A 24,273-nucleotide genomic window follows, 5' to 3' on the forward strand; every position below is an offset into this window, starting at 1 on the left:
GAAACCATGTAGGGGAGGGGGGCACCTGGGCGGCTCAGTGGGTTAAAGCCTCTGCCTTCGGCTCAGGTCATGGTCCCAGGTTCCTGGGAGGGAGCCCTGCATCCGGCTGTCTGCTCAGCAGGGACCTGCTTCCTCCTCTCTCTCTCTGCTTCTCTGCCTGCTTGTGATCTCTGTCTGTTAAATAAAAATAAAGTCTTAAAAAAAATTAAAAAGATAAAAAAGATGACGGTGCCATGTAGGGAAAAAAAAATCCCAGACTATATTTCTTCTCATTGTGGCCCCTGCCACCCCAAGCCCTCTGTCATCAGCACAAATTCCAGTGCCTCACTGGTTCCCCATGGGTATTTCCAATCGCTCCCAATATTTTTGTTATCCGGGAAGGCACCATGATGCCATGGAAGGCCGATTTGGGAGCATTAGTTCCCCTTGCCCCCCAAATATTCATCGATCTCCCTACACCGTCCCAAACAAACACTGTGCTTTCTCTGCAAGCAGGGTGTCCAGGAAATACCTGTCAGACTTTAGGGTGCATGTCTATTACCTGGGGGGCTTGTTAAATCTAATTTCAGATTCATCATCTGGAGTGGGGCTCCAAGAACCTCCATTTCTAGCAAGCGTCCCAGGGATGCCAGTGGCACTCCTGGGGAAACCATACTCTGGGTTGGGAAGCTCCAGGGAACCCCACCTCTGCCTCCCCACCAGCTCAACCCGTGCTTCTGAAGCCCCCACCGTGAGAGAGTCTGTTGGGGGGAGAGGGGAAGGAGATTTGCTTGTGTCCTTTCCTTAGCCAATGCTTCTTGCTTTTTCATATCCCTCGTCCCTCTGCACTGCATTATAATTCTCTCTTTTCTGTCTTCTTTGTTCTCTTCTCTCTAGCTTTCTCCCAAGGGCCCACCGATATAGTTAGGACACCTAAGACCGAGGGTCTGTGGGGATTTTGTTCTGTTTTAGTATAATGTGATTCCCCCGTGAAGGCTGAAATTATCTCCGTTAATCCCCATGCTTCTTTTATCCCTGGCCACTGTCTCCTTGATGCTTCTCGTGTAATCCCTGATGTTATCCTGTGGTTAGGGGGAGAGGGAGCATGGGGCAGAGAAGCCAGGGGCCTTGAGTGTCTCTCTGTCTCTGTCTCTGAATCTCTCTGTCTCTCTCACGCACACACACACACACACACACACACATACACACAACCTCTGGGCTCTGCCAGGAACAGCCAAGAGTCATGTTCCTTTCTGGGCCTTGGTTTCCTCACGCATACGCAATGGGGTTGAGCTGGCCAAGAGTGGAAGTTTCCTCTACCTCAAACTTTTGAATTTAATATATCAACCAGCATATTTTAGGCTCTCCCTCCAAAATCTAAAGCCTTAACTTTCTATCCAAAAACTCTATCCCCTTCTTCTGTGTGTCTTTGGAGTGATCATTCACCTTCTCTGGGCCTTGGTGTCCTGATCTGCAAGTTGGGAGGTAATGAGAGTCAGCTGATCTGGGCAAGTTAGGACCTAAAGAGAGTCTTGGTGTAAAGGTACCTAGTTTAGTTCTTGGCAAAGTTAGTTTCTTAGTCAGATTGGGCTGTCACAACAAAATATAACATAAAGGTGTTGGCAGGTTTGGGTTTTGGTGAGGATCCTCTTTCTGTCTTGCAAAGGGCCACCTCATTGCGCGTGCTCACATGACTTCCTTTTTGTGCGTGACTGGAGAGAGAGAGCCAGAGAGGGCTGCGGCCTCTTCCTTTTCTCATACGGACACTCATCCTATTATGGGAGCTCTGCCCTCAGGATCTCATCAAAACCCAATGACTTTCCAGAGACCCCACCACCACATTGGGGGTTAGGCCGTCAACATATGAATTCTGGGGGGGGTGGAGGGGCTGGAAGGGGTGGAGACAAACTTTTAGTCCACCACAATACAGATTAGTCAATAATGTTGAATTGGTTGGTTCATCCGGGAAGAATGACAGGACCGCCTGCTGCATTTTAAGGAACAGCGAAATTGTACTGCAGAAGTGTAGGGAGGGATCAGAGATGGACCCTGGTCCTTCAGTCAGCTGGCATAGAGATTTTAGATGAAAGGATGGAAGGTAGCAGCTAAGAAGGAGATGAGGGAGAGCAGATCCTAGGATCGAAGAAGAAATAAAGAAGAGGGGTGGAAGTGGGGAGTGGGGAGTGAGGAGATCAGGTCTGGAATCGCAAAGTGACTCTTGATGATTTGACATTGGCTGAAGGGCCCAGAACATTTCCTGGCCCTTCCACACTGAGAATAATGGATGTCTGCTGGGAGATATCCCCAAGAGGGGTATGGGTTTGGGAGCGTCAGTGACTGATTCAGGAGCTTTGAATGGCAGAGGTGTCTGGGATTTCCGATGGGGTGGGGCTGACAGTGAGGAAGCCTAGAGATAACCCGCTTGACCCTTTCAGAGTTTTCACCACCCTGGCGGCGAAGATGGGAAGTGCTGAGGGGTTGTGCGGAGGAGGGCAGCTGTTCTAACAAGAGATTCCATCCCGAGAGCCCTGGTTGAGGGTACCAGGGGCAGCGATGACACTCTGGGTTAGTGTCCTGACAACATTTGCAAGGGGTTGGAATTGGGTACCCTCATTTGTGTCATTTTTGTTAAGATTTCAAGATTCCATCTAGGTGTCATTTTTAAATCTGTTGAAAAAAATACCTCATGAAAAAAATACCAGTCAGTGACCTGTGACTACCCTATCTTTGCTCCTGCTGAGTTAGTGTCCTGGGCAAGTCATGAAAAACATATTTGAGACTGAGCTATTTCATCTGGAAGTCAAGGGTGACGTTTGTGGTCCTGGTGGGCACTTTCACTTCAGTATTAGACGCTTCCTAACATTGCTCATGAAAATAAAGTAATATTGGTAACGTTTTTTGCCCAGTACCTGGTCTCTGTTCTTCATGTTTGTGGGGGGAGGGGAGCATGGGGAGGGTAATTCCTTTTAGGGAGTTTTCATGTAGCTTTTCTTTAGGCATTACTGACCTCAAGGAAATCTCCTGGAAAGAAAGGGTGCAAACCTCTGAGACACCTGTTAAAATTCCAAAGGTCTTTCTAGGGACCTATTTTGAGCGGTTGCTTTGGATCATTTGGTGCAGTGCTCGGCCAGCTGACTCTCTCAAGGGCTCCAAGTGACCAAATGTGACCAGTAAGTTGGTTTTTACAAAAGCCGGCCTGAGGGAGAAGCTGGTGATGGTCCGTCCCCAGGTTCCACCGCCCCTCAAGGCCCGCAGAGATGCGGGTCCCTGCCCGGCCAACAGGCGGCGCGCACGCGCCGTCAGGCCCGGAGTAGAGGCGGGCCTCGCCCCCACCCCCGGTCCCCAGGCCGGAACGTGCGCGCGCCCGATGCCAGGGTCGCGCACGCCGGGATTGGGGAGCCATTTCCGGGCGGGGAGGGGCGGGTCCGCCAGCGGTCGGTACTCCAATCTCGGCGGCGGCGGCGGCGGCTGCGGCTGCAGGGGGAGCCCGCGCTCCGCCGCCAGCAAGTCGGTCGCGTGGTGAGGAGGAGCAGGGCGGGCGAGAGGGAGAGGCTGAGGGAAGGAGCGGGGCGGCGGACTCGGGGCAGGGGAGTGCAGGGGGCCACTGCGGCTCCGGAAAAGGGAGGGTCGGGCTGGGGCGGAGGGCTCCAGGGTGGGCAGGGCAGGGGCGTGAAGAGGGAGAAGGAGGGCCCGGCTGACCGAGGGACGCGGGCTGAGTGTGGGCGTGCCGAGCCCCTAGTTCTGAGGGAGCTGGGAGGGGGGGGGGCCGAGAGGGAGCCGCCGTCCCGCGGAGGTGGGAGCGGACCGGGGCCGCCGGGATCTGCTGATCCTTCCTTAGAGAGGAAGGGCTCCGGGCTGGGAGTGACGGAGTCGGCGGCGAGGCCGGCGGGGCTCGGGAGGCTGGACGCTGGGCTTGGCTGAGCTGAGCTGCCTTCGGCGTCCGACCCTCCTCCCTGCTGCGCTGGTGGGCTGGGCTCCCCGGCCTTGTGGCCGGGTCGGGGGCGGGCTGGGCGTTTCCCCGGGTTTCTACCTGGGGGGCTAGCTGGGTGGGAGGCTGGGTCTGGATTCGTTCGGTCAGCTGTGGGAGGGAAGCACAGTGCCAGCAGGGTTGTGATTCGCTGGCTTGGGTGCAGGAGGGGTGGAGTGTCCTAGCTGCGAGTGAAATCGGAGCTCTCAAAGGAGGGAGAGAACCATTTCTTGACTGCTCCTGCGACTCTAGGCGGGCCGAGGCGACAGTTTAAAGCTTGAGAAGTAAACAAACCTGCTTCCCTTTTGCAGAGGGGAGGCGCCTAGAGGAGGGCTGGGGGAGGAAGATGCCGAGTACGGACCTTCTGATGTTGGTGAGTCTTTCCCAAACATCCTCGCTGTAAGGCACTTGTCCCTTAAGTTTTATTTTTAGTCGAAAGGATCTGAGTGTGTGGATCTCACTTCTGGTGCTTGCTTTTGGTAGCTGAGCATTTCTGCTCTCCTTTTAGTTCGGGTTGGGTTGGATAAATGCCTGAGTTACATATACGAATATGCTTGTATTTAATGAATACGAAGACTCTTTACAGAATTCTTGTAGTTGATTTTAATCTCTCCCTTCCCATACTCCCAGAACGGTTTTAAAACTTGTATTCAGTTTTGCCTGCGTCTGCCGTGTACTGGTTGATAAGCGTTTGTCTCTCAGACTAGACTTAAGATTCCTCAGAAAACAGATAATCATGTCTTACATGTTTAAAGATGAATAAACAGCTGTCATAGTGCTCTGTCTATAGTAAGTACTTAACACATGCTTGGCAAGTTAAACTAATTTGAATTTAAGTTTTTCTGTTGGGCTGAGGAATATCCCTGCTTTGGTAGAGTCAGTTTTTTCCTCTGGAGATTTCTGTGCCTCTTTCTCCCGCACCCCACCCCCACCCCCCAGCAGGGAGAATAGCATTGCAAAATGAGTGTTTCCCAAAGTGAGCTTTTATTCTTGGGACATTTATGATTCCATAGAGGCTCTTTTTTGGGCTTGTTGTGGGGAGCCCATGGCTTTCTAATAGATATCTCAAAAAACAGCATTTTGCTTTTAATAAGCTAGCTCTCTGAGTCTGATATGTCTTTGTGCAAAAACACTGATTTCAGAACAATTCATCTCCCTCTCTTTATCTCACTCTCCCAGAGAGCTGGTAGCTGTCACTGGGAAATTGGCAAAAACAAACAAACAAACGGGCAGTGAGGGTTTTTTGTTTTTGTTTTTTAAATACCCAGTGCTGACTTTCTGTAGTGATAAAACCTATAAGGTCTGTGGGAGGGATAAAGAAGGTAATTAAGTGCTGATTAGTGCTGGTTTGAGGCAGAGACCAAGGATGGTTTTAGAGACCAAGGTAAATACTTGGCTTATTCACAGATCCTGATAAAGAGTTCACTTAAAGTAGCTTCTTGCTTCAAATTTCATGGATTGTCAGTAGATAATCGTTATTTATTATGCGATTTTAAATTCTTATTGCAGGAGCCATGTATTAGAAAAATTGGGAGCTATACATAAGCAAAAGGAAGCAACCCCCCAATGATTACATTACTCAGAAATAAACACCTTGGAGGGTTAATGCAGAATGATTTGTAACGATTGGCAGTTTGTTTTTCCCCTTACAGACAGATCAGTATGTTGATGGAAATTAAGATTTCCTTGTGTAAGTAGGCTGCACCTTCATGGCCAGAGATGAGCTTGTGACTTCTCCGGGCCGTTTGCTCTCTTGAAAGGTGTGGCCAGTCAGGGCTTTTTAATTCAGGATGTTAACTTGGGCATCTGTTTTGTTTTGAAGCATTTCTCTGGTCACCACCATTAGTTTTCATTTCCTCATTCGATAAGCTAGAGTATTGAGGGTGTTCATTTGCTTGTTGGTGTAAGGAATACATTCACATGGACAGTGACTGGCTCTCGAGAATCCTAACTCTCTGAGGATACTGTACATGTTCCTTGAGGTGCTTTCTCTGGGAAAGCTGTCATTCCTTCTTTGCCTGTGCTGCGTTCTTGAGGCCAAATGGTAAAGCACCAGTGGCCAGGGCCGGGTTCTTGAGGGCAGTAAACGGTCATTATCTGCATTCTTTAGCTACTTTGTGTGAAGTGGAAGACATGTTCTGGGCCCTCTAACTGAGAAGAAAGGACCCCAGGTACTAAAAAGAAAAGAGCCTCCATGCCAGGCAGCGTCTTGTAGAGCCGCAGAAGTAGAAGCAATGTTGGAGGCCGTGTGATGCAACTTCTCACTTAGATTGTATGTGAGTCCTTTTTAGAGCTTCTCTGATGAATGGATAGCCCGTCATCCATCCTTTCTGCTGGGGGAATAAGATGGGCGTAAGCTGGTTCGCAGTCCAAGGTGAACCCAGGAATAATAATGTACGGCTGGTAGCTAACATTTATTGAGCACGTCTTTTTTTTTTTTTTTTTTTAAAGATTTTATTTATTTATTTGACAGAGAGAGAGATCACAAGTAGGCAGAGAGGCAGGCAGAGAGAGAGGAGGAAGCAGGCTCCCTGCAGAGCAGAGAGCCCGATGCGGGACTCGATCCCAGAACCCTGAGATCATGACCTGAGCCGAAGGCAGCGGCTTAATCCACTGAGCCACCCAGGCGCCCCTATTGAGCACGTCTTAAATATTAGGTGCGGAAACAGATACTTTCCATGTTCATTGAATTTTCATAAAAACCCTTTGAAAAATATGCCAGCATCCTCCTCTTGTAGGTGAAAAACCAGGCTCAGGGAGTGTGCTGCCGCCGTGAGCTGGCGGAGCCCTATTTGACCTCCAGCTAGTCTGACTTCAAATCCTTCCTTCTGTTCTGCTTTTTTTTTTTTTTTTTTAAATATTTTATTTATTTATTTGATAGAAGACACAGCAAGAGAGGGAACACAAGCAGGGGGAGTGGGAGAGGGAGGAGCAGGCTTCCCGCTGAGCAGGGAGCCCTGTGTGGGGCTCGATCTCAGGACCCTGGGATCATGACCTGAGCCAAAGGCAGACACCTAACCACTGAGCCACCCAGGCGCCCCCTGTTCTGCTTTGTGATGCTGCCTCGGACCACACTGCGCATAGGGACAGAGGTTGCTGAGCTCTTTGAGTGACGGGACAGGGGTTCGTGTGGGGCAGGGGGGCAGCATAGTTCTGTCCCCTGAGGGGGGCACTTTGAAAACCCATGTGGGGTGCTTTTGTTTTCTAGTATGGTCCTGTCTGAAAATACATGCTACATGATACAGATCTGATTTATGTTCTCCTACCTTGGCAGTTAGGGCATTATGCCGAGATTTTTAAAAGTTATGTTAGCACAGGTAGTCTTTGAATTCCGTTTCAGAACCATTAAAGGGGCATACGAAATGTTTGTTCTAACAAGAGGGCGGCAGGTTTGATAGTGTTGGAAACTGCTTATGTGAACAGTATCCTGTGGCACAAAAGCACGAAGATGAACCAGAGTCCGGAGCTGATAAGCCTTGTCCTGCTCCATACCGCAGGGCTGCGGCCGTCCATCTGCCATGCCTTCCTGCCCTATACTTTGCCCTCGTTTGATAAGGATGGTTTGCCTGAGTTTTCCGTTTGCTCACTTACGTCATGAACTGTAGTACTTTCCACCTGTGTCTCGAAGAGAATGAAAGGGGTGAGGGTATTCATCTGAGACCTGCGATGCTTTCAGAAGGATTTCAAATCCGGATTTTTTTTTTTTTTTTTTTTTTAGCAGTTTCTCTCCACTTTGCCCACATTCTTTTCACCCACGTTCTCTTCCTCCCTGGTGCTAAGATATGGTGTCACTTTGTAAGTTGTCAAATACTTGGAGCTTTTAGGAAAAGAGTAAGTCTGCTCCTTTGGGTGGCTTTTCTCTTTTCTCATCTGGTGACTCATTCACGCCATGGCAGTGCTGGGTGGAGGTGGAGTGCTAGTTTATCTGGGGCCAAGGTTCTCGGCTGTGATTTTGCTCCCCAGGAAAATTTGGCAATGTGTGGAGGTGTTTTTGGTTGTCCTGCTGAGTGCTAGAGGTCAGGAATGCAACTACAGGCCCTACTGTGTACACAGCACTCCACCACCAAGAACTATGTGGCCTAAAACGTCAGTAATGCTTGGGTTGGGAAACCCTGGTCTAGGGTTCCTTAACACGGGTAATAGCGTCTATGTAGCCCTGGCATTCACGTGGGTGAGAGAAGGAGCCTTTTCTTAGAGTTCAGTGAGACTGTTCCAGTGCTCCATTGGGTTATTTTGTCCATGGACCAAGTCCTGCCTCTTTGGAATGTCTGTATTGGACCGTATACAGCACAGTCTTCTGTAATACAGTAAAATCTTGAGAAATACTTTCCTTCACAACATGTCTGAAGCACTCTTGATTTGGAAACAGTAAGCCTGTCTTGGTTTTGTTTTTTGGGTTCAAAATGGAATCTTTCCAGATCTTAGAGCTTTTATCTTTTGAGCCTTGAATCTCTCTCAGGCATGCTTCCTTTCTGAATGTCAGGTCAGATTTGAGCAATAAGCCAAAAGATCGACTTTGAATCCGGTGTCTTGTTTGTAGGATTGTTTAGGAAAAAAAAGGGAAAATTCATTAGGGCTGGTAGGACCTTTAAAATTTTGTTGACTATTTGAATGGCCCTTGTAAGATGAGCACCGTGTTTGGCATTGTTCCAGTCATATTGGTAAAGCAAAACTATAATAACAAGTTATTATTCCTCCAGCCATTGGTCTAAAGGAAGGAGGGGTGATAAATAATAGATAAATGCCAAATCCCAGTATTTGGCTTGGCTTTGCAGTCTGTGTGTCAGGAATTTTTAGTGCTGTTTGCTTTCTTAATTAGGCTCTGCCCAAACATACAGTTTGTACACATTGGTGGCAAACCTGGGAATCATTTTGGGATTAAGAATTTTCCATAGGGAATTGATTTAGAGTGACTCAGTCCGTATGTGGAAACGTATAGGACACAACTACTGAGAGGAAAACCATGCTGGGGGTAAGGGGAAATCGGCGTCTGGGAAGGTGGAATGGTGCAGGCTGAAGAGGGGGTTGGATGTATCTGCTATCTCCTGGCACCCTCCAATAGTGTGATTGAGGAGAAGAAAGAACTGTTTACAAAGCTGGGCAGAGTTAAGGAGACCCATAGTGGTTGGTGAAACACCTCAGGGTTAAGAGTCATCATCATTCTTAGGCCTGAGTGGGCAAAGAGAGAGTAGCTTCTGGAACCTTGAAAATTTAGCTGGAGGAGAGGGTAACCTGTAGGAATGCTGCCACTGCCAACCGGTACCCTAGCAGGAAGGGAATCGGGGAATACATACCTCAGACCCTTTCTTTTCCCACCCTCTGATCTCACGCTGGAGCCTTTCGTTGGCCAAACCCAGCTGGAAACGAGAGGATGAGGAAGGGAGCCTGGGAGGTTTAACTCATAGAGGGCAGTCCTGTGAGGCACAGGGAGGTGGAGAAGGTTGGGTAGAGGATCTGGAGGAGCCAGGAGAGGATAGCCAGCATGCTCAAGTTGAAGTCAAGTTCATTCTGAGAGGCACAAGCAAGAAGATAGCTTGTTAGCAGAGTCTTGAAGAAGGGATAGAACACAGAATGTTACAGAAAAGGAATGTTCTCACTGATAACAGAAGGATAGATTCAGAGGCAAAATGTTGCCACAGCTTTGGCAAGGCGGGAGCTGCTTTTTTCCAGGAGTAGCCTTAGAATCTTAATTGCCTGAAGGGCATTGAGAAATCCTGCAGTCCAACTTCCCTTGCTGTGTGGAAATCCTTTCCATGGTGCCCTGCCAGGGGTGGGTGCAGAGTGCTTTCTCATGGAGTTCTTTCCATTGTTGGACAGCTTTAATTGTAGAAAGCGTTCCCTTTGTCCAGATCACTGACATATCCGGGAGGGTTAGGTTTGGCTGCCTATGAAAGAAAAACTAAAGTAATAGAGATTTTTAAAGGTAGAAATGAATTTCTCTAAAGTAAGAAAAAGCCAGAGTAGACCCTTCTTGGCTGCTCTGCCCGTTCCTAGGTCTTTGAGGAGGTTCTACCAAACACGGTGTGTCCCCTCCTGGTCCAGGATAGCCCTGAGCTTGACAACAAGCTCATGTTTCATGACATCAAGCTCATGAAAACTTCATGTTTTATTTGGTAGGAACAGCAAAGGCAAGGAGAAGAGCTTGCCCTCCTTTTTAATTAAAAATGTTTTCATATGAAATTTGTTATACATATAGAGAGCTATATAAAGCACATATGTGTATTTTAAAGAATAAAGATAAAACAGTCATACAGCTATCCCCAGGTTAAGAAATAAAGAGTATTTACTCCCAGTCCCATGTGCCTCACCCTGATTGTATCTCCTTTCCTCCCCTCTAGGGATAACTATCCTGATTTTAGTAATAATCTCTTGCTGTGCTACAAAAAAAAAAAGTTACCACTTACATATATGTCCCTAAGTTTAGTTTTGTTCATTTTTTAACTTGCTGTAAATCTGTGTGTATGTATTTTTTGGTGATTTCCTTATGTTGCTCAGTATTTGTGGGACTCATCTGTGTTGTTACATGTAGTTATTGGAATTTCTAGTTCATTCATTTTCATTGTTGCCCAGCGCCTCGCTGTATGACTACCACAGTTTATCCAGTGCACGATGGTGGGCACTTAGGTGGTTTCCAGTTTGGGGCTCTTTTGAACATGACCGTAGTGAACTTTCTTGTATATGACAAAGTTTTTCTGGGATTTCCTCCTGGGAGTAGAATGGCTGCATTGTACCTTCACTTGATAACGCCAAACTTTGCAGAAGAAGTGGATGCAGTTTATACTCCTGGGAACAGTGTATGAGAGTTCTTGTTTCTGTGCAGTTTGACAGACATGGTACTTTTTGCCATTCTGGGTGGGTAAAATCTAGTTGATTCCCATATACATTTCCCTGATTACTCCTGAGGGTAAGTGTCCTTCTCACTGTATATGGAGTGTTTGGATCCCCTGTTTTGTGGGGTGCCTCTTCCAATCTTAAACACTTTCTCAATTATTTATTTCTCCTTGTAGTTGTAGTAGATTCTGTTGTATGTATTTTGAGATTTTTTTACTGGGTACATGCAGATTTAAAATTATCATATCTTAACCTAGTAAGTTGCACTTTTAACCTAATAGTGCCTTTTGACTTGATATAATACAGCTGCATTAGCTTTTTGTCATGAAATGGGCAAACTGTAAATGTTTGATGAATGAATGAGTGTCTTGCCGGTTGTATAGGCAGGAACTGCAGAACAGTCTTTATCCTGGTTCGTTTTTCTGGCATACTGCTGTTTATATGGCCCTTATCGCTAGCAGTGGATAAATCACTTTTGAATTAAAAAAAAAAAGGTAGTTTTCTTTTTTGAGAAAGAATTTGCATACAGTAGAGGAAGGAATCTTAATTATACAGCTCAGTAGTATTTGCATGTGGTTATGCTGTGCTCGCTGCCCAGATACTAAGAATGTCCAGCCTCCCAGCAAGTTCTTCCTTCCCTCCCATTTGGACCCACCAGGGTTATCCTTCTCACTTTAGCTTCGTTTTGCTGATTTTTGAACCTCATATAAATGGAAACATACAGTATGTTTTATTTCGAGTGTCCTTTTTGCCGAGTCTGTGAGATTCAGCCATGCTCTTGTGTAGCAATAGTTACATAAAATCATAGCTGTGTGGTTTTACATGTATAAAATACCACAGTTTAAAAAAAAAATACTGCCGTTTATTCCTTCTATAGTTGAGGAACATTTGTGTTTCTAGTTGTTGGCTGTTTTCAGTGGCACTGCTGCATCCTTGAATATGTCTGCGGGTAAACATAGCATTGCCAGGTCATGAGGCCTGCTGCCAGATGGGTTTCCCAAGTGGTTGTACCAGTTTATACTCCCACGGGGTTTTCTTAATGTGTAACTTGTGCTTTTAACTTCGGGGCAGCGAATCTTAGATTTCTGTTACCTGCACATTAGATGTAGGAAGACGGCATTGAGAACTCTGACCTGAAGTAGGGTAGGCACTTTTAAAGTGTGAAATGTCCTTCCTTTTTTGTAATTTCCCCGGAGAGTAAAAGCCTACTGTGTTCTTATTTATCTCATCTCTAACTATTAATACACATTTGATGGAAAGCGAGCAACCTGGGTTCTCTGTTGAGAAGCAGCTGTTGTATTATATTTACACTTTGTGCTCCGTCCTAGGGAGACCTTTTTTTTTTTTTTTTCTGGAGGCTTTTCTGAAAGCATTTAAATGTATTCCTTTGAAATGCATTTTGGCAGAGAGGACTGATGTATTCTCTTTTAAAACCACCCTGAGTTCTAGTCTTACTGGTGCTGAAACAATTGAGGCAAATAGAAAATTCTGTTTTCATACTCTAGTAGGAAGGACTGTAGAGGTGAAAAACAAGATTGCCACCAGAGACCTGCTCCCTGTCTAGCCCATTGCAGCCAGGGTGGACAGCCAGGGTGGACGAAGGCCTAGGAGTAAGCTACCCAGCCCTTTTGATAAATTTGTGATTTCAAGTGCTTTCCCAAGAGTCATAACAATAGTAATCGACAACAATCTATCCCGATGCCTGAAATCAGGCTTGTGATCTGTAAACAGGAGTAGGTAACCAATATAATCCTGTTTTATAGGTGAGAGGGCGCTTGCAACCTTCTGATTGAGTTAGATAGTTGGAGGCTGAGAGTTGACTTACCTCTGTCTTATTAAACATTGGCATCTGTAAGATGGTACTTAAGATAGTACGACGTAGGCATGGGAAGCAAACCACGTAGAGCCTCTCCCAGCTCTGCCTGTGGGACTTTGCTTGGGACATGGCAAAGCTCATTTTGTCTTGCTGCTCACTGAGCAGGAAAGGAAAACGTTTATCATCAGAGATTCAGGTTCATCAAATATTTAGTAAGTGTTCATTATCTGCAGTCAGTCTCTTACCCCCTGACTGCGCTGAACAGTCACAGCCACCCTGTGAGTAGCTACGTGAGGTGTCTGTTTGTCTTGTGAACTTTTTGTTGAATGACAACAATGGCATCTGTTTTTGCAGATCAGCAAAATCCAGCTGCATAGAGGCTCAGTCATATGCCAGAGGTTGCACAGAGCTCACATTAGAGTAGAAGCCTCTGCTCACCAGTGCAGACTTTCCAGGGCACCGCAGCTGTCTGTAGGACACGAGTAACAGACGTTCAGTGAGTCTCCAGGAGTGGTGAGGAGTGTCGGCTCAGAACAGCAGCCAGAACCGGCTGTCCTTTCCTCATATCCTTAGTAGTGGCTGGAGCACCAGTTTATGAGCTGCCAGGGGAGAAAGTGGTTTTGGTTTTTGTTTTTTGTTTTTTAATTTCATCCTTTTAGCAGTTAGTAGTTCTGTTTATGGACTCGTAAAAAATACATACCTTTAGGCAATAATGACCTGCTTTGTCGAGTTTATACATAATTGGTCTACAGATTTCTGAGTTATCCTCAGATACTCAGGATTGCTTTCATGTGGAGTCCAAAGCTTTACTCTCTGTTTCTGGAACTGCAGTTTCTGCTGTTTTTGGCCCATATGGCAACTTTTTTTCAAAAAGGCCTTTAGGCTTTTTGGGTTTTTTGTTTGTTTGTTTGTTTGTTTTTTGCTTTGTTTCATTTTTTAAAGAAAGCCTGTGAATCTTAGGTGGTTGGTCTTAGCTGAGAGAACAGTGGTGAGCGTAAATGGAACTGCTGGGTCATAATGCCTTTTTTTGTTTCTTTTTTTAAAGCATCCAGTTCATTGGTTTTCACTGTGTTCACAGAGTTGTGCAACTATCACCACAATTTCAGAACATTTTCAGAAGAGACCCCTTATCTCTGCAGTCACTTCCTTATGTCCTCCCAGTCCCCCAGCCCTAGATGACCCCCAAACTGCTTTTTGTCTATGGATTTTCTTATTCAGAACACTTCATATAAATGGAATCCTGTAGTGTCTGGTCTTTTGTCATTAGTTTTGTTCCCTTAGCATGATGTTTTGAAGGTTTATCCATGTTGTGTAGCTTGGATCAGAATTTCATTCCATTTTGTTATAATCATAAGGCTTTTCCCAATTTTCAGTAATGGATAATAGTTCTCACCTCCAGGCAACATAGGGGACTTGGGTTTACTCTACATATAATAGGATACTTTGTTATATTAAAGCATTGCTGTGATTCATTTTGAAGAGGGGTTTATTAACCTGGGGAATATAGGCCCCAGTGACACCTTCAGGATGTTCTGAACCCTTTGTAATTATTTACAGGTTTCATGTTCCCAGATACTTTTTGGTGGGGAGTGTTTGGGAACCTATGGGTTTTAGCCTTTGTTGAAAAAAGGTAAAATCATGACACTGATACAAATATAAAACAAACACACATTAAAAATTTTATTTTGCTTATAATGAGTAAACCTGGCAGATGTTATAACCGTTTCAGAGGAAAGGTCCAAAGAACAGACACATTTATAGGTCAGGGATATTAAAATGAATATGCAAACAGCACCAAACTGATTTCTTCCCTAGAAAAGAGGGAAGTCACGTGAACCATTACCAGACCTGGCAGATTTTACATGTTTATAGATAAAGAATAGTTTAAATTGCTGTAATTATATACAACTTAAAGGGTTGTACAATAACTTCCTTACAGTCAAAATCAGGTAACCCAAGGGAGGTCCTAGGTAATGTATAATTTTCCATTGGAAGCACACATCTTCTTCTGCACTTCCAGCAGGTTATCAGAAAAGTCAGTAACTTTTCCCAGTGTTACTATTAAAGTTGGACCTTTCTTTACTTTTAAAAAGTAGCTCCTTTGTGACTAGGTTTTGAAAGCAGATTTTCCAGTGGGTGTTTATATCCCTTGATGGCTGGTTAGAGACCCAGGGACAGGTCTTTGATTTGTGCTTTTGAATAAGGTTACACATTAGGAATCTCCAGAGAAGGAGCTTTTGTGGCTTAACTTAGGTTAAGCTTCCTGGCGCAGATTCAGTGTTTCTTATCTCTCATAGCCGCATGGCGATGGAAATGGAGATTTCTGAACTGTAATATGGAAAAGGTGGGCATCTGAGCTCAGTGACAAAGGTAGAAATCCTATCAGTAAATAAGGATGGGAAGGGAGAGGCCATGTGACTCCTTCCCCAGCTGCGGTCTGTGCAGGGAAGTCAAGACTTCCCCTTGATGTGTGAAGAATAGGGGATTATTTCTGCTGCTCCTTATTTGTAATCCAAGGAGTTTCCATTAGTTGACCAGAGGATAGTGAACTCCTTTTGTACTTTGAAAGGGAGCTTATATGTACGTGCACAGTCATTTAGCTACTACGTAAGAGGCTCTGGGAGTTCATAGCTGTCAAGTTTGAACAGACCTCCTCCCACCCCACCATCTTCCCTCCTTGCGTTTGGGTGAGAATGTATTCAGCCAGGCTCTTACCTCAGCATCCCTCAGCCAGTCCCCCTGCTTACTGAACTTGGTTTCCTGCATGTTAGCTTTCTCCTGGTTGAAGCTGCAGGGTGCCTTTCCTGATGCATCACAGAAGAGAAGGGCTCCAAGTCTTCGGTGACAGAATTTGCATCAGTCTTCACTCAGTGTCTTTACCCCCAATACAAGTAAATAAATGCAGAATTTACGCACCCGTTTGGCAGGTTTAGGGCTGTCGTCAGCGTTTATGAGCGCAGAAGCTTTGATCTTCCAGGAGTACACTTCTGGCACTGCACGTCTGTCCCCTGTCTGAGGCCAGGATCATGTCTCAGCGATGGTCCTGGGCTTGTCTGAATTCTCCGGTGCTAAGTGCAGAGCAGTTAGACGTGGTAAGTGTTACGGAGCAGTACAGCTATACCTCTGACTCTTGAGGCAGGCCGGCCGGGGGGGAAACATGGACAGTTAAGCTTGTTGCGATGATGACCTCCACCCACGTGGTGGAATTTTGGAGGAAGTATATGGTTTGTTCTTTACCACCTAAGAAATGATGATTCAGTCCCTTCAAAAAGCTCTGTAGTGCAGTCAGTGGACTGGTTTTGTTGCTCAGTTCTTACTTCTTTAATGACCCAAGGGAGTTTTTCCTTTGGGCTTGTGATCTGGTTTTGCTGATAAACTTTAATGCCTTTTAAGGTTGCAAAAACAATAGTGTTTTCTTACCTGTTTACTTTGCACTTTGAAGTTCTGTGGAATGTGATATGAAAGGGAACCAGATTTAATTTGCTTTGTTTTTCTGTGTTTTTAGGGCAGAAGTGGAGTAAGAATGACTACATTAACTCTTTGGTGTCTTCTGTGTCTTAGCTCTACTCCTTGACCTGAGTCCCAGGCTTTAAGTACCCTCTGATCTTGAGACATTAAGGTGGTGGGTGAACTGGGTAAGACAGGTCTTCTTTTCCTCAGCAGCCCATTCCTGCTTTAAAGCTCGGATTTCTGGCTCTTCGGGAAAAACTATAGAGTGGTGAGGTGTGTAGTTGTATCGGGTATAAAGAAAGTGGAAGGAAAAAGAAAACCAGTCGCTTTTTGGCTGCAGCATTGCAGGGTGGGAGGTTTTGATTACCATTAGTATTTGGCTTAAGGATAAAAACTAGGGGCGCCTGGGTGGCTCGGCGGGTTAAAGCCTCTGCCTTCGGCTCAGGTCATGATCCCAGGGTCCTGGGATCGAGCCCCGCATCGGGCTCTCTGCTTGGCTGGGAGCCTGCTTCCTCCTCTCTCTCTCTCTGCCTGCCTCTCTGCCTACTTGTAATCTCTATCTGTCAAATAAATAAATCTTAAAAAAAAGGATAAAAACTAGGAGCAGTGTGTGGTCTTGTGTATGATGTGGCCGGGCCTTCACTGACACTTCCAGGAACACTTGGCGATGTTAAACAGTCATCTGAAAGACGGATAGCCACAAAGTGTGGCGACTGAGTCTCAGTCATTATTCTTTTACCACAGCAGGGGATGGGGAAGTCATGTGAGCCTCGGGTGGCAGTGTGTTCATCTCTGAGGTACGGAGAAGGGCCCTGTGCTAGGCTTGAACATCCCTGCTGCCTCCGGTGGCCAATGACCTGAGGTGCGTTGTGAGTTCATCTGAACGGTGTTGGTTTGTGCTGGCTGGTTACAGATACCTGCCCTTGTCCTCCTCGGGTTTGAGCCCCTGCTGCCAGGAGAGGTGTGGGAGAGGTGAGACAGGATCTTCCCTAGGACCGTACAGAGCAGTCCTAGTGGATGCAGCATTAGAATTATTTCACTTTAGTTGAACCAATCAATCTCGCATTTCCGCCGTGTTGAAGGTGTTACAGGAGATATAAAAATTATGCCTTCTCTGTTGTTTGTATTCTTATCAGCACTTGGTGCCGTAAGAGAGGTCAGGTCTGAAAACAGTTACTTGGTTGTTCTCCCCGACCAGGGTTGAGGGCTCTGCCTCTGGGATGTGTTAACTCACAGTGCGATTGGCTAATGCTGCTTGGCGCTGATTGACTCTTGAGAAATAACCCGAGCTGAGGCACATGGAAATGCAGAGCAGTCACTGTGCTGGGATAGGGAGGTGAAGATTTTGTAGCAAAGCAGCTTTCCCAGAATCCCAGTTTCACAGTGACTTCGCAGTGATATTGTCAGGGAATCACTGTTCTGAATTTTCCCTCCTGCAAGTGACAGACTTAAACTCGAACCTGGGTCTTTGTCTTGGCCAGCAGCCCTCATTTGGACAAGCAAGCATTTGGAGGGGCCCAAGTTGTGACGGGAACCGAAGAAAACTAGGGAAACTAATTTGTGGGCACTTTAGCTTTGACCTAAAAAACCTTCCTAGACTTTGTGCTGGGTAATAATCAACTGAGCAAAATTGCTACATTTTCTTTGGTGAGGAATCCATATCTCTGTCAGAAATTATTAGCAGAGTCAATCATTCTGACAGTGGGAATGTTTTTTTCTGATGTTTAGCCTGATTTTCTTTGATATGGGAGGATCAGGAAGGAAAACATACATTGGAATAACTTGCTGGTTCCTCTGCTTAGCCTCACAGCATTTTGGTTTCCTTGAGTTCTCTTCTTTCAGGTCCTGCTCCTCCAGTTAACGTTTAGTTACATATGGTGTCATGGACCCCGGGAGAGGGTTCAGGACGTTTCAGAATTCAGCTCTAAGTGTGTGAAGTCCTGTGTTTTAGTCCTCACTTTGCTCCTTATTACTTGCTGTAGAGCAAACTTACCCTATCTTGATTTCACTTTTTGCCACCTATGAAGTGAAACCGTTCATTCTTTTTTTTCTCAAACCATTTATTCTTATTTATTTATTTATTAGAGAGTGAGAGAGTGCAAGAGCGCACAAATTGGGGGGGGGTGTGTGAGGGAGAAGCAGACCTCCAGCTGAGCAGGGAGCCTGATGGGGGTCTCAATCTCAGGACCCTGGGATCATGACCCATGCCGAAGGCAGATGCCTAACTGACTGAGCCACCCTGGCGCCTGTGAAACATTCATTCTTTTTTTTTTTTTTTTTTAAAGATTTTATTTATTTATTTGAGAGAGAGAGAGAGAGTATGAGAAGGGGGAGTGTTAGAAGGAGAAGCAGATTTTCTGCCAAGCAGGGAGCCCAATGTGGGACTCGATCCCAGGACTCCAGGATCACAACCTGAGCCGAAGGCAGTCGCTTAACCAACTGAGCCACCCAGGCGCGCCGAAACATTCATTCTTAATCTGAGAACCTCATGAGGCTATAAAGTACACATAAAATAACGTGAAAGCTGGTTAAAAATTTAAGTTATATAAATATCACTGGGTATTCTTTACAAATGAGTTAATGCTTTTAAGTGCTTCACCGTATCCTCTGCGTGTTTATCATGGCCCCTGGGGCCTTCCCCACCTTCATTCTAGTCCCTCTGTGATCAGGGGGTCATCTAGTCTTGGAGTTTTGAAGGGAAGAGAAAGTTATAAGTGAAAACAAACTGGTGATCCCTGATCCCTATAAGATAACCCTGTGGGGATAGTAGGTGTTCAGGCAGTAATTGTCCTGTGGCAGAAAACGTGAGGAGCAGTAGGCATGTGTGTAGTGCAGGCAGCATAGCTCTGTGAGCTGCTCGTAAAGTGTGGGAGGCAGTGCAGGGAGCCGCCTGAGCTGAGACGCCCAAGCTCTTGAACGAAGCCAGTACAGATGGCTCGCCCTGCAAGACCACGGAAAAAGGATTGTTGTTATTTGTATTAGCTCCGAGGAAGGAAGCGCCGTCTGCCAGATAGATTTTCTCTTTCAGTCCTATCCATTCTTAGAGTGTTTCTTCTAGTATGCATTGGTCAAAATCGCTGGGGAAGAAATATCACTGCCTAATTGGCAGTTGGCCAAGTGCAGTTTTAGTTCTCAAAGAAGGTTTTTTGGGGGAAGGGTGTGGGTAGTGCCACTGAGGGAAGTTTGCCTGTGGAGTCTTCTCTCCCAGAGAGATGTGGGGACTGAAAGAGTTAGCAGTCATTGGGAGTAGCTGTGGGATGGGACCAGTAGGAGAGGAACCTGTGATGGAAGGATTCAGTATCTCTTTGACTGACCGTTAGATCATGACGTCATAATGCTGGCCTCACAAACATATGAAGAGAATAAATCTTAAGTGCAAAAACCACTGAGAATGTGGAGAGTGTAACGTACCTCCACGTTAACACCCACAGCTGCGTTACACAAGTGCATTCTCTATTCGGAGAAGCCAGGAGTAGACTCACAGTAAGGCCCTGCTTTTAAACCTGAAGGCTGTGATCCATTCAGAGGGATGCAGAATCAAGTTAGTGGTTTGAACATTTAAAGAGAGAGAGGAAAGAAGAGAAAAAAATGTAGCTGCAGCACAAGTAACAGGTGTTAGGTTTTATTTTGGAAACCTTTGTTTTGGTTTCCTACCCTTCTGTTGCTGTGTGTGCTAGGTGGTTGTGAAATACACTTTGCAGGTCTGGAGTGGAAAAGTGTGGATCTGGTGGTGCCTGGGCAGCTCAGTCAGCGAAGCCTCTGCCTTTAGCTCAGGATGGAGCCCTGCATCAGGCTCCCTGCTTAGCAGGGAGTCTGCTCTCCCTCTGCCCCTCCCCCTGCTTGTGCGCCCCCCCCAATAAATAAATAAAATCTTAAAAAAAAAAAAAAGAGGAAAAGTATGAAATCCTGTGGTCTAAAAATTAACATGCAGGGGCACCTGGGTGGCTCAGTCGGTTAAGCATCTGACTTGATTTTGGCTCAAGTCATGATCTCAGGATCATGGGAATTGAGGCCCACGTGGGGCTCCAAGCTGGGCGTGGAGCCTGCTTGAGAGTCTCTCTCTCTCACCCTCTGCCCCTTCCCATCTCCTCCTTTCTCTCTCAAAAAAATAAAAATAAAAAAATAAAAAAGCACATGTCCGGAATTTATAGATTTTCACTATTGTGTTATTTTTATATGGAAGTGTCTTGCTCCTTTGAAGTGATTTGGGGGTTGGAAGACTGCAGTATGATTGGGACTAAGAGGGCTACTAAGTTCCCATAAATCCTAGCTGCTGCTTTTTGTCTGATAATGTTTAGGATTATTGAGTACTATTTTGACGGCTTGTAGGCGTCAGCTAATACTTAATCATTAGATGGGAAATCGGAAAGAATTAAGAAGAGAAGGGCCAGTTAGTTTATTCATCTTTGACAGTAGCTCCTTAAAGTAGTTACTCTTTGGAATCTTTATATTACTGAGGTTTATCTTTCTATTTTAATATTGTATTTTTAAAAAGATTTACAGTATTCTTTGTCATCATTTTAAATATGCTAGTGAGCAAAGTGTTTTATTTTGGTTTTCCTCCAGGGGAATACGTTCCCAATCTGATAACAAACTGCGGAGGAAGGAACGCTTTCCCTGTGGAAATTTTACCAAAACTGCTCTGTTCAGGGTTGGAGGTTCATGCCCGCACGTACCCCCCCCCCCCCCGCCCCACAGAAGCACATCTACACAGACACAATTTCTTTCTTGTGTGACTGTTATCCTGTGTCCCTTCCTCTAGGTGAAGGACGGATGCACATATTGGTGAAATACTTACCTGGAGGGCACGACAAGCCAGTGGCCTTCACAGATGTCCACTTGTGGTTCTTGTGTTTCCAGAGACAATGTGTGGATTAGCTTGAAATAAAAGCCAAATATTGACTATTAACACATATGCAGGTGTATATTGACCCCCAAAAATGTATTTCTGTAAGCAGGAAGACATGGTGGGAAGTAGTAATTGTAATAATATTATATTCTTGTGCTGTTTCTGTCTAAGTGTATTTATATCTGTAGTCATGACCTAATTCTACAGTTTTAGTTCGTTCTGAACTGTACATATATCCAGGGTAGGTTCTGCCAAAAACATGTGAGAAGGAAGCTCTTGGGATGGCACTGGATGGTAACGTGTTAAGTGACCCTCTGCTTATAGACACTTAATGAAGAAGGGTGGAAAGAACCCCGATCCCTGAGCTGGAGGCCCGGGCTTGGACACAGCCTCTGTGGCTAGGCTTTAGCATGGCTGTCTCACCACAGGGCCTCTGTTTGTGCACTGCAAATGTGGCCTTGATCTCTAGGGTTCCCTGCAGCATCGGGATTGTATGTTTCTCTAGGGCTGCCGTGTTGCGTCAGGCCCCGGACTGGGGCTTGTGCCGCATGCAAGGCCCCAAGGAGCTGCCTCATCCTTTTTTCCAAGGAGATGGTGTGCATTAGCCCCAGAGCCCTATAAAGCCATGAGCTCTTACTGCTGGGAGGTGTTTATTCACTGGGGATGGAACCTAGGTTGTTTGTGGTAACCAGAAGGACCTTGGGCTGAGGCCAGGATGTGATTTCTGTGACCATCTAGTTGTCTACTCAGACAGCTTACTAGGACCTTTCCAAGGCCAGCAGCATTCTGTATTTGGAGAAGGAGAATATAGAAACAGATCTCTTCCTAAGGAGATATATTTAAGGACTTGGAATTTAAGGACTCCCATTATCCTCTTAGAGCAATTACCAAGAAAATACGTTCTCACTGAATGTAATTTTATAAATGTTAGAAAGGAATGCATTCATATCTTAATAGGCTTTGTAAAACTTAACACAGATTACATTTGCTGATTCTTTGCTCTCTCCCTGATACTAGTTATATTACTTTTTGTTATGTGCTGTGAAAAATTGATATTTACAGGCATCTTTTGACCTAGGTAAGCTCTATTTTTCTGGGTAAATTAGGACCTGGGATCACCAGAGGAAAAGCTGATCTGCATGATTATTTCTTCTGTCATTCCATTTGTATACATTATTCATTTCATGTATTTACTATTATTTAATGTAGGCTCCATGCCCAGTGTGGGGCTTGAACTCATGACCCTGAGATCAGAGTCGCATGTTCTGCTGACCGAGCCAAACAGATACCCCATATACACTATTTAACCATTTGGTTTGGTCCTAGCCTTAACACTAGAAGATTTCTTCATAATGATGGAAATAAGGACACACCTCTGATGATGGGTAGGCTCCTCTGGTCTTCCCCAGGTCCTGACCGACACTGTCACCTCTGGGCAGGATTGAGGCTGTTGATAGCGACAGTGGACTCTGGGGAGTGGCCAAGAACTATGAGGGGGTTGGAGATCAGCTGGGTTTCCATGGCTAGCCCTCTAGGGAACCTAGCACTTGCCCCATGTTTAATGACCTTACACTGCAGCCTAATTGCTAAGGATGGAAATGTTTTCAGTAAACATTTGTTGAGTACCTGTCCTCCTCAGCTTTCATGCTCCTACTAGTACACTGCAGGTAGATATCCAACAGGAACATAACTCAAACCAGTATCATTATCTTTATCGCAAAATCTCCTTCACCTTCTTCCGGTTCCCTTTTCTTCTAGCCTGCTGGGCTTAGTGCTGACACCACTCACCTGCTCTCTCAGACTTAAACTTGAACATTTGGAATTACGTGTACTCTTCCCACTCCATACTTCCTGTATCTGTGAAGTTAGCAAACCCTGTTTGTGCCACCTCCGAAAGGGGTTTTTAGTCTGTGCTGCTTTTCAGTCCCAGTGTCATACTGCTTAAGGTCAAACCTAGTCACTTTCTCCCCTGAACTGTTTCAGCAGTCCTCTTAACTGGGATTTGTGTTTCTGACCTCTGTCCTCCTTTCCTTCATCTCCCATCAAGTTATCTTTAAAAAAAAAAAAAAAAAAAAAAAGTACTCTCCTGATTAACAACCTTTTGTTTGCTCTTGTGGTTCTGCAATTTTTTTTTTACACTCAATATTATGTTCTAGAAATTTTTCTATGTAGTTCATTTAGATCTTTCTTTTAAATGCTGCATAGTATGAATACATTAGGTATGTATTATAGATTGTTTAACCATTCGTCCTCGAATGGCCATTTGTGGTATTTATATTTCACTGTTACAGAGAAGCCTGAAATGACTATCCTTGAACCTGTCTCTGTGCACACTGAAAAGGATGTAGATACCAAAAAGTTGAATATCTGGGTCAAAATGAATGTACTTTGAAAACATCAATAGACACTAGCAAATTGCTTTATAAAAAGTGCCTATCAAATTATATTCCCACTCTCCAAGTTTTTTTTTTAAGATCATTTCTAGTCTGGACAGACTATTCTATTTCTGCCAGCCTCAGTTCTCCGACTGACGTGTTGACGCGCATGCTGGGTGGCCGCCGGCCACCATCCGAGTGTTCGTGGAGCACGTGCTGTGTCCTGGGGGCCTAGCACTGATGACACACGTAGCTCCCTGTCCTCACTGCTGCTTGCACTATGCAGAACTTTTTTTGCTCTTCCTAGACTTTCTTTATGCATTTGCAGGTCCTCTTCTCTCTTCCCAGTTATGACTTTTTTTTTCTTTCAACTTTTCTGCCAAGAGAATTTTCTTTGGTAGTTCTTTTACCCTTTTAATAATATTTTCCCCGTCTCCTGTTAGGTAGAGTTAGACAGGCCTTTTTTCTTAGTGGTCTCTTTCAGCACTTTACTTCAATACTTTAAAAAATATATTTCTTTTATTTAGGAGAGAGAGAGAGAGAGCTCACAGGCGCGCACCCACACGCATGGGGGGGAGGGGCAAGCAGAGGGAGAGGGAGAAACGTGGTCTCCCCTGAGCAGGGAGCTGGATGTGGGGCTGGATCCCAGGACCCTGGAATCATGACCTGAGCCGAAGGCAGATGCTTAACTGACTGGGCCACCCAGGTGCCCCCTTAAATACTTTTTATCCTGAAGAGTTTACATGTATATGTCTGCCAGTGTATGTTTTCATGTGTATGCCTGTGCGGGCGCACACGCACACACACACCCCCTTTCCCATTAGACTGTAAACTCCATGAGGGCAAAAACTTGTGGTGTTTACCTTAAGGCTCCAACACTGGGGATGCTTAGGAAACGTGGAATAAGCCAGTGAGGAACAAACTCAGATGAACCAGTTTCGTTCGGGCTGCCCTAGGGGCCTGGGGAGATGACACATATCTGATGGGCGTTGAAGGACTCAGGCCT

The 24,273-nt window shown here is 45.5% G+C and overlaps 1 protein-coding gene across 5 annotated transcripts in view; it reads left to right on the plus strand.

The window, feature by feature from the left end:
* Nucleotides 1–3,404: 3,404 nt before the first annotated feature.
* Nucleotides 3,405–24,273, plus strand: part of SGPL1 (sphingosine-1-phosphate lyase 1) — a 53,173-nt gene continuing 32,304 nt past the window's right edge. For 2 of the 5 annotated variants that reach the window (XM_046026760.1, XM_046026765.1), the window contains exons 1-2: nucleotides 3,405–3,498; nucleotides 4,258–4,319. In XM_046026760.1, coding sequence (XP_045882716.1) covers nucleotides 4,293–4,319 — 27 coding nt within the window. In that variant the 5' untranslated portion in view covers nucleotides 3,405–3,498; nucleotides 4,258–4,292. Of the gene's footprint in view, nucleotides 3,499–3,741; nucleotides 3,944–4,257; nucleotides 4,320–24,273 lie in introns of those variants that run through there. The other 3 variants (XM_046026762.1, XM_046026764.1, XM_046026761.1) reach the window with 3 other exon arrangements.

Source organism: Meles meles, chromosome 13, assembly GCF_922984935.1.
Source record: "Meles meles chromosome 13, mMelMel3.1 paternal haplotype, whole genome shotgun sequence".
Lineage (NCBI taxonomy): Eukaryota > Metazoa > Chordata > Mammalia > Carnivora > Mustelidae > Meles > Meles meles.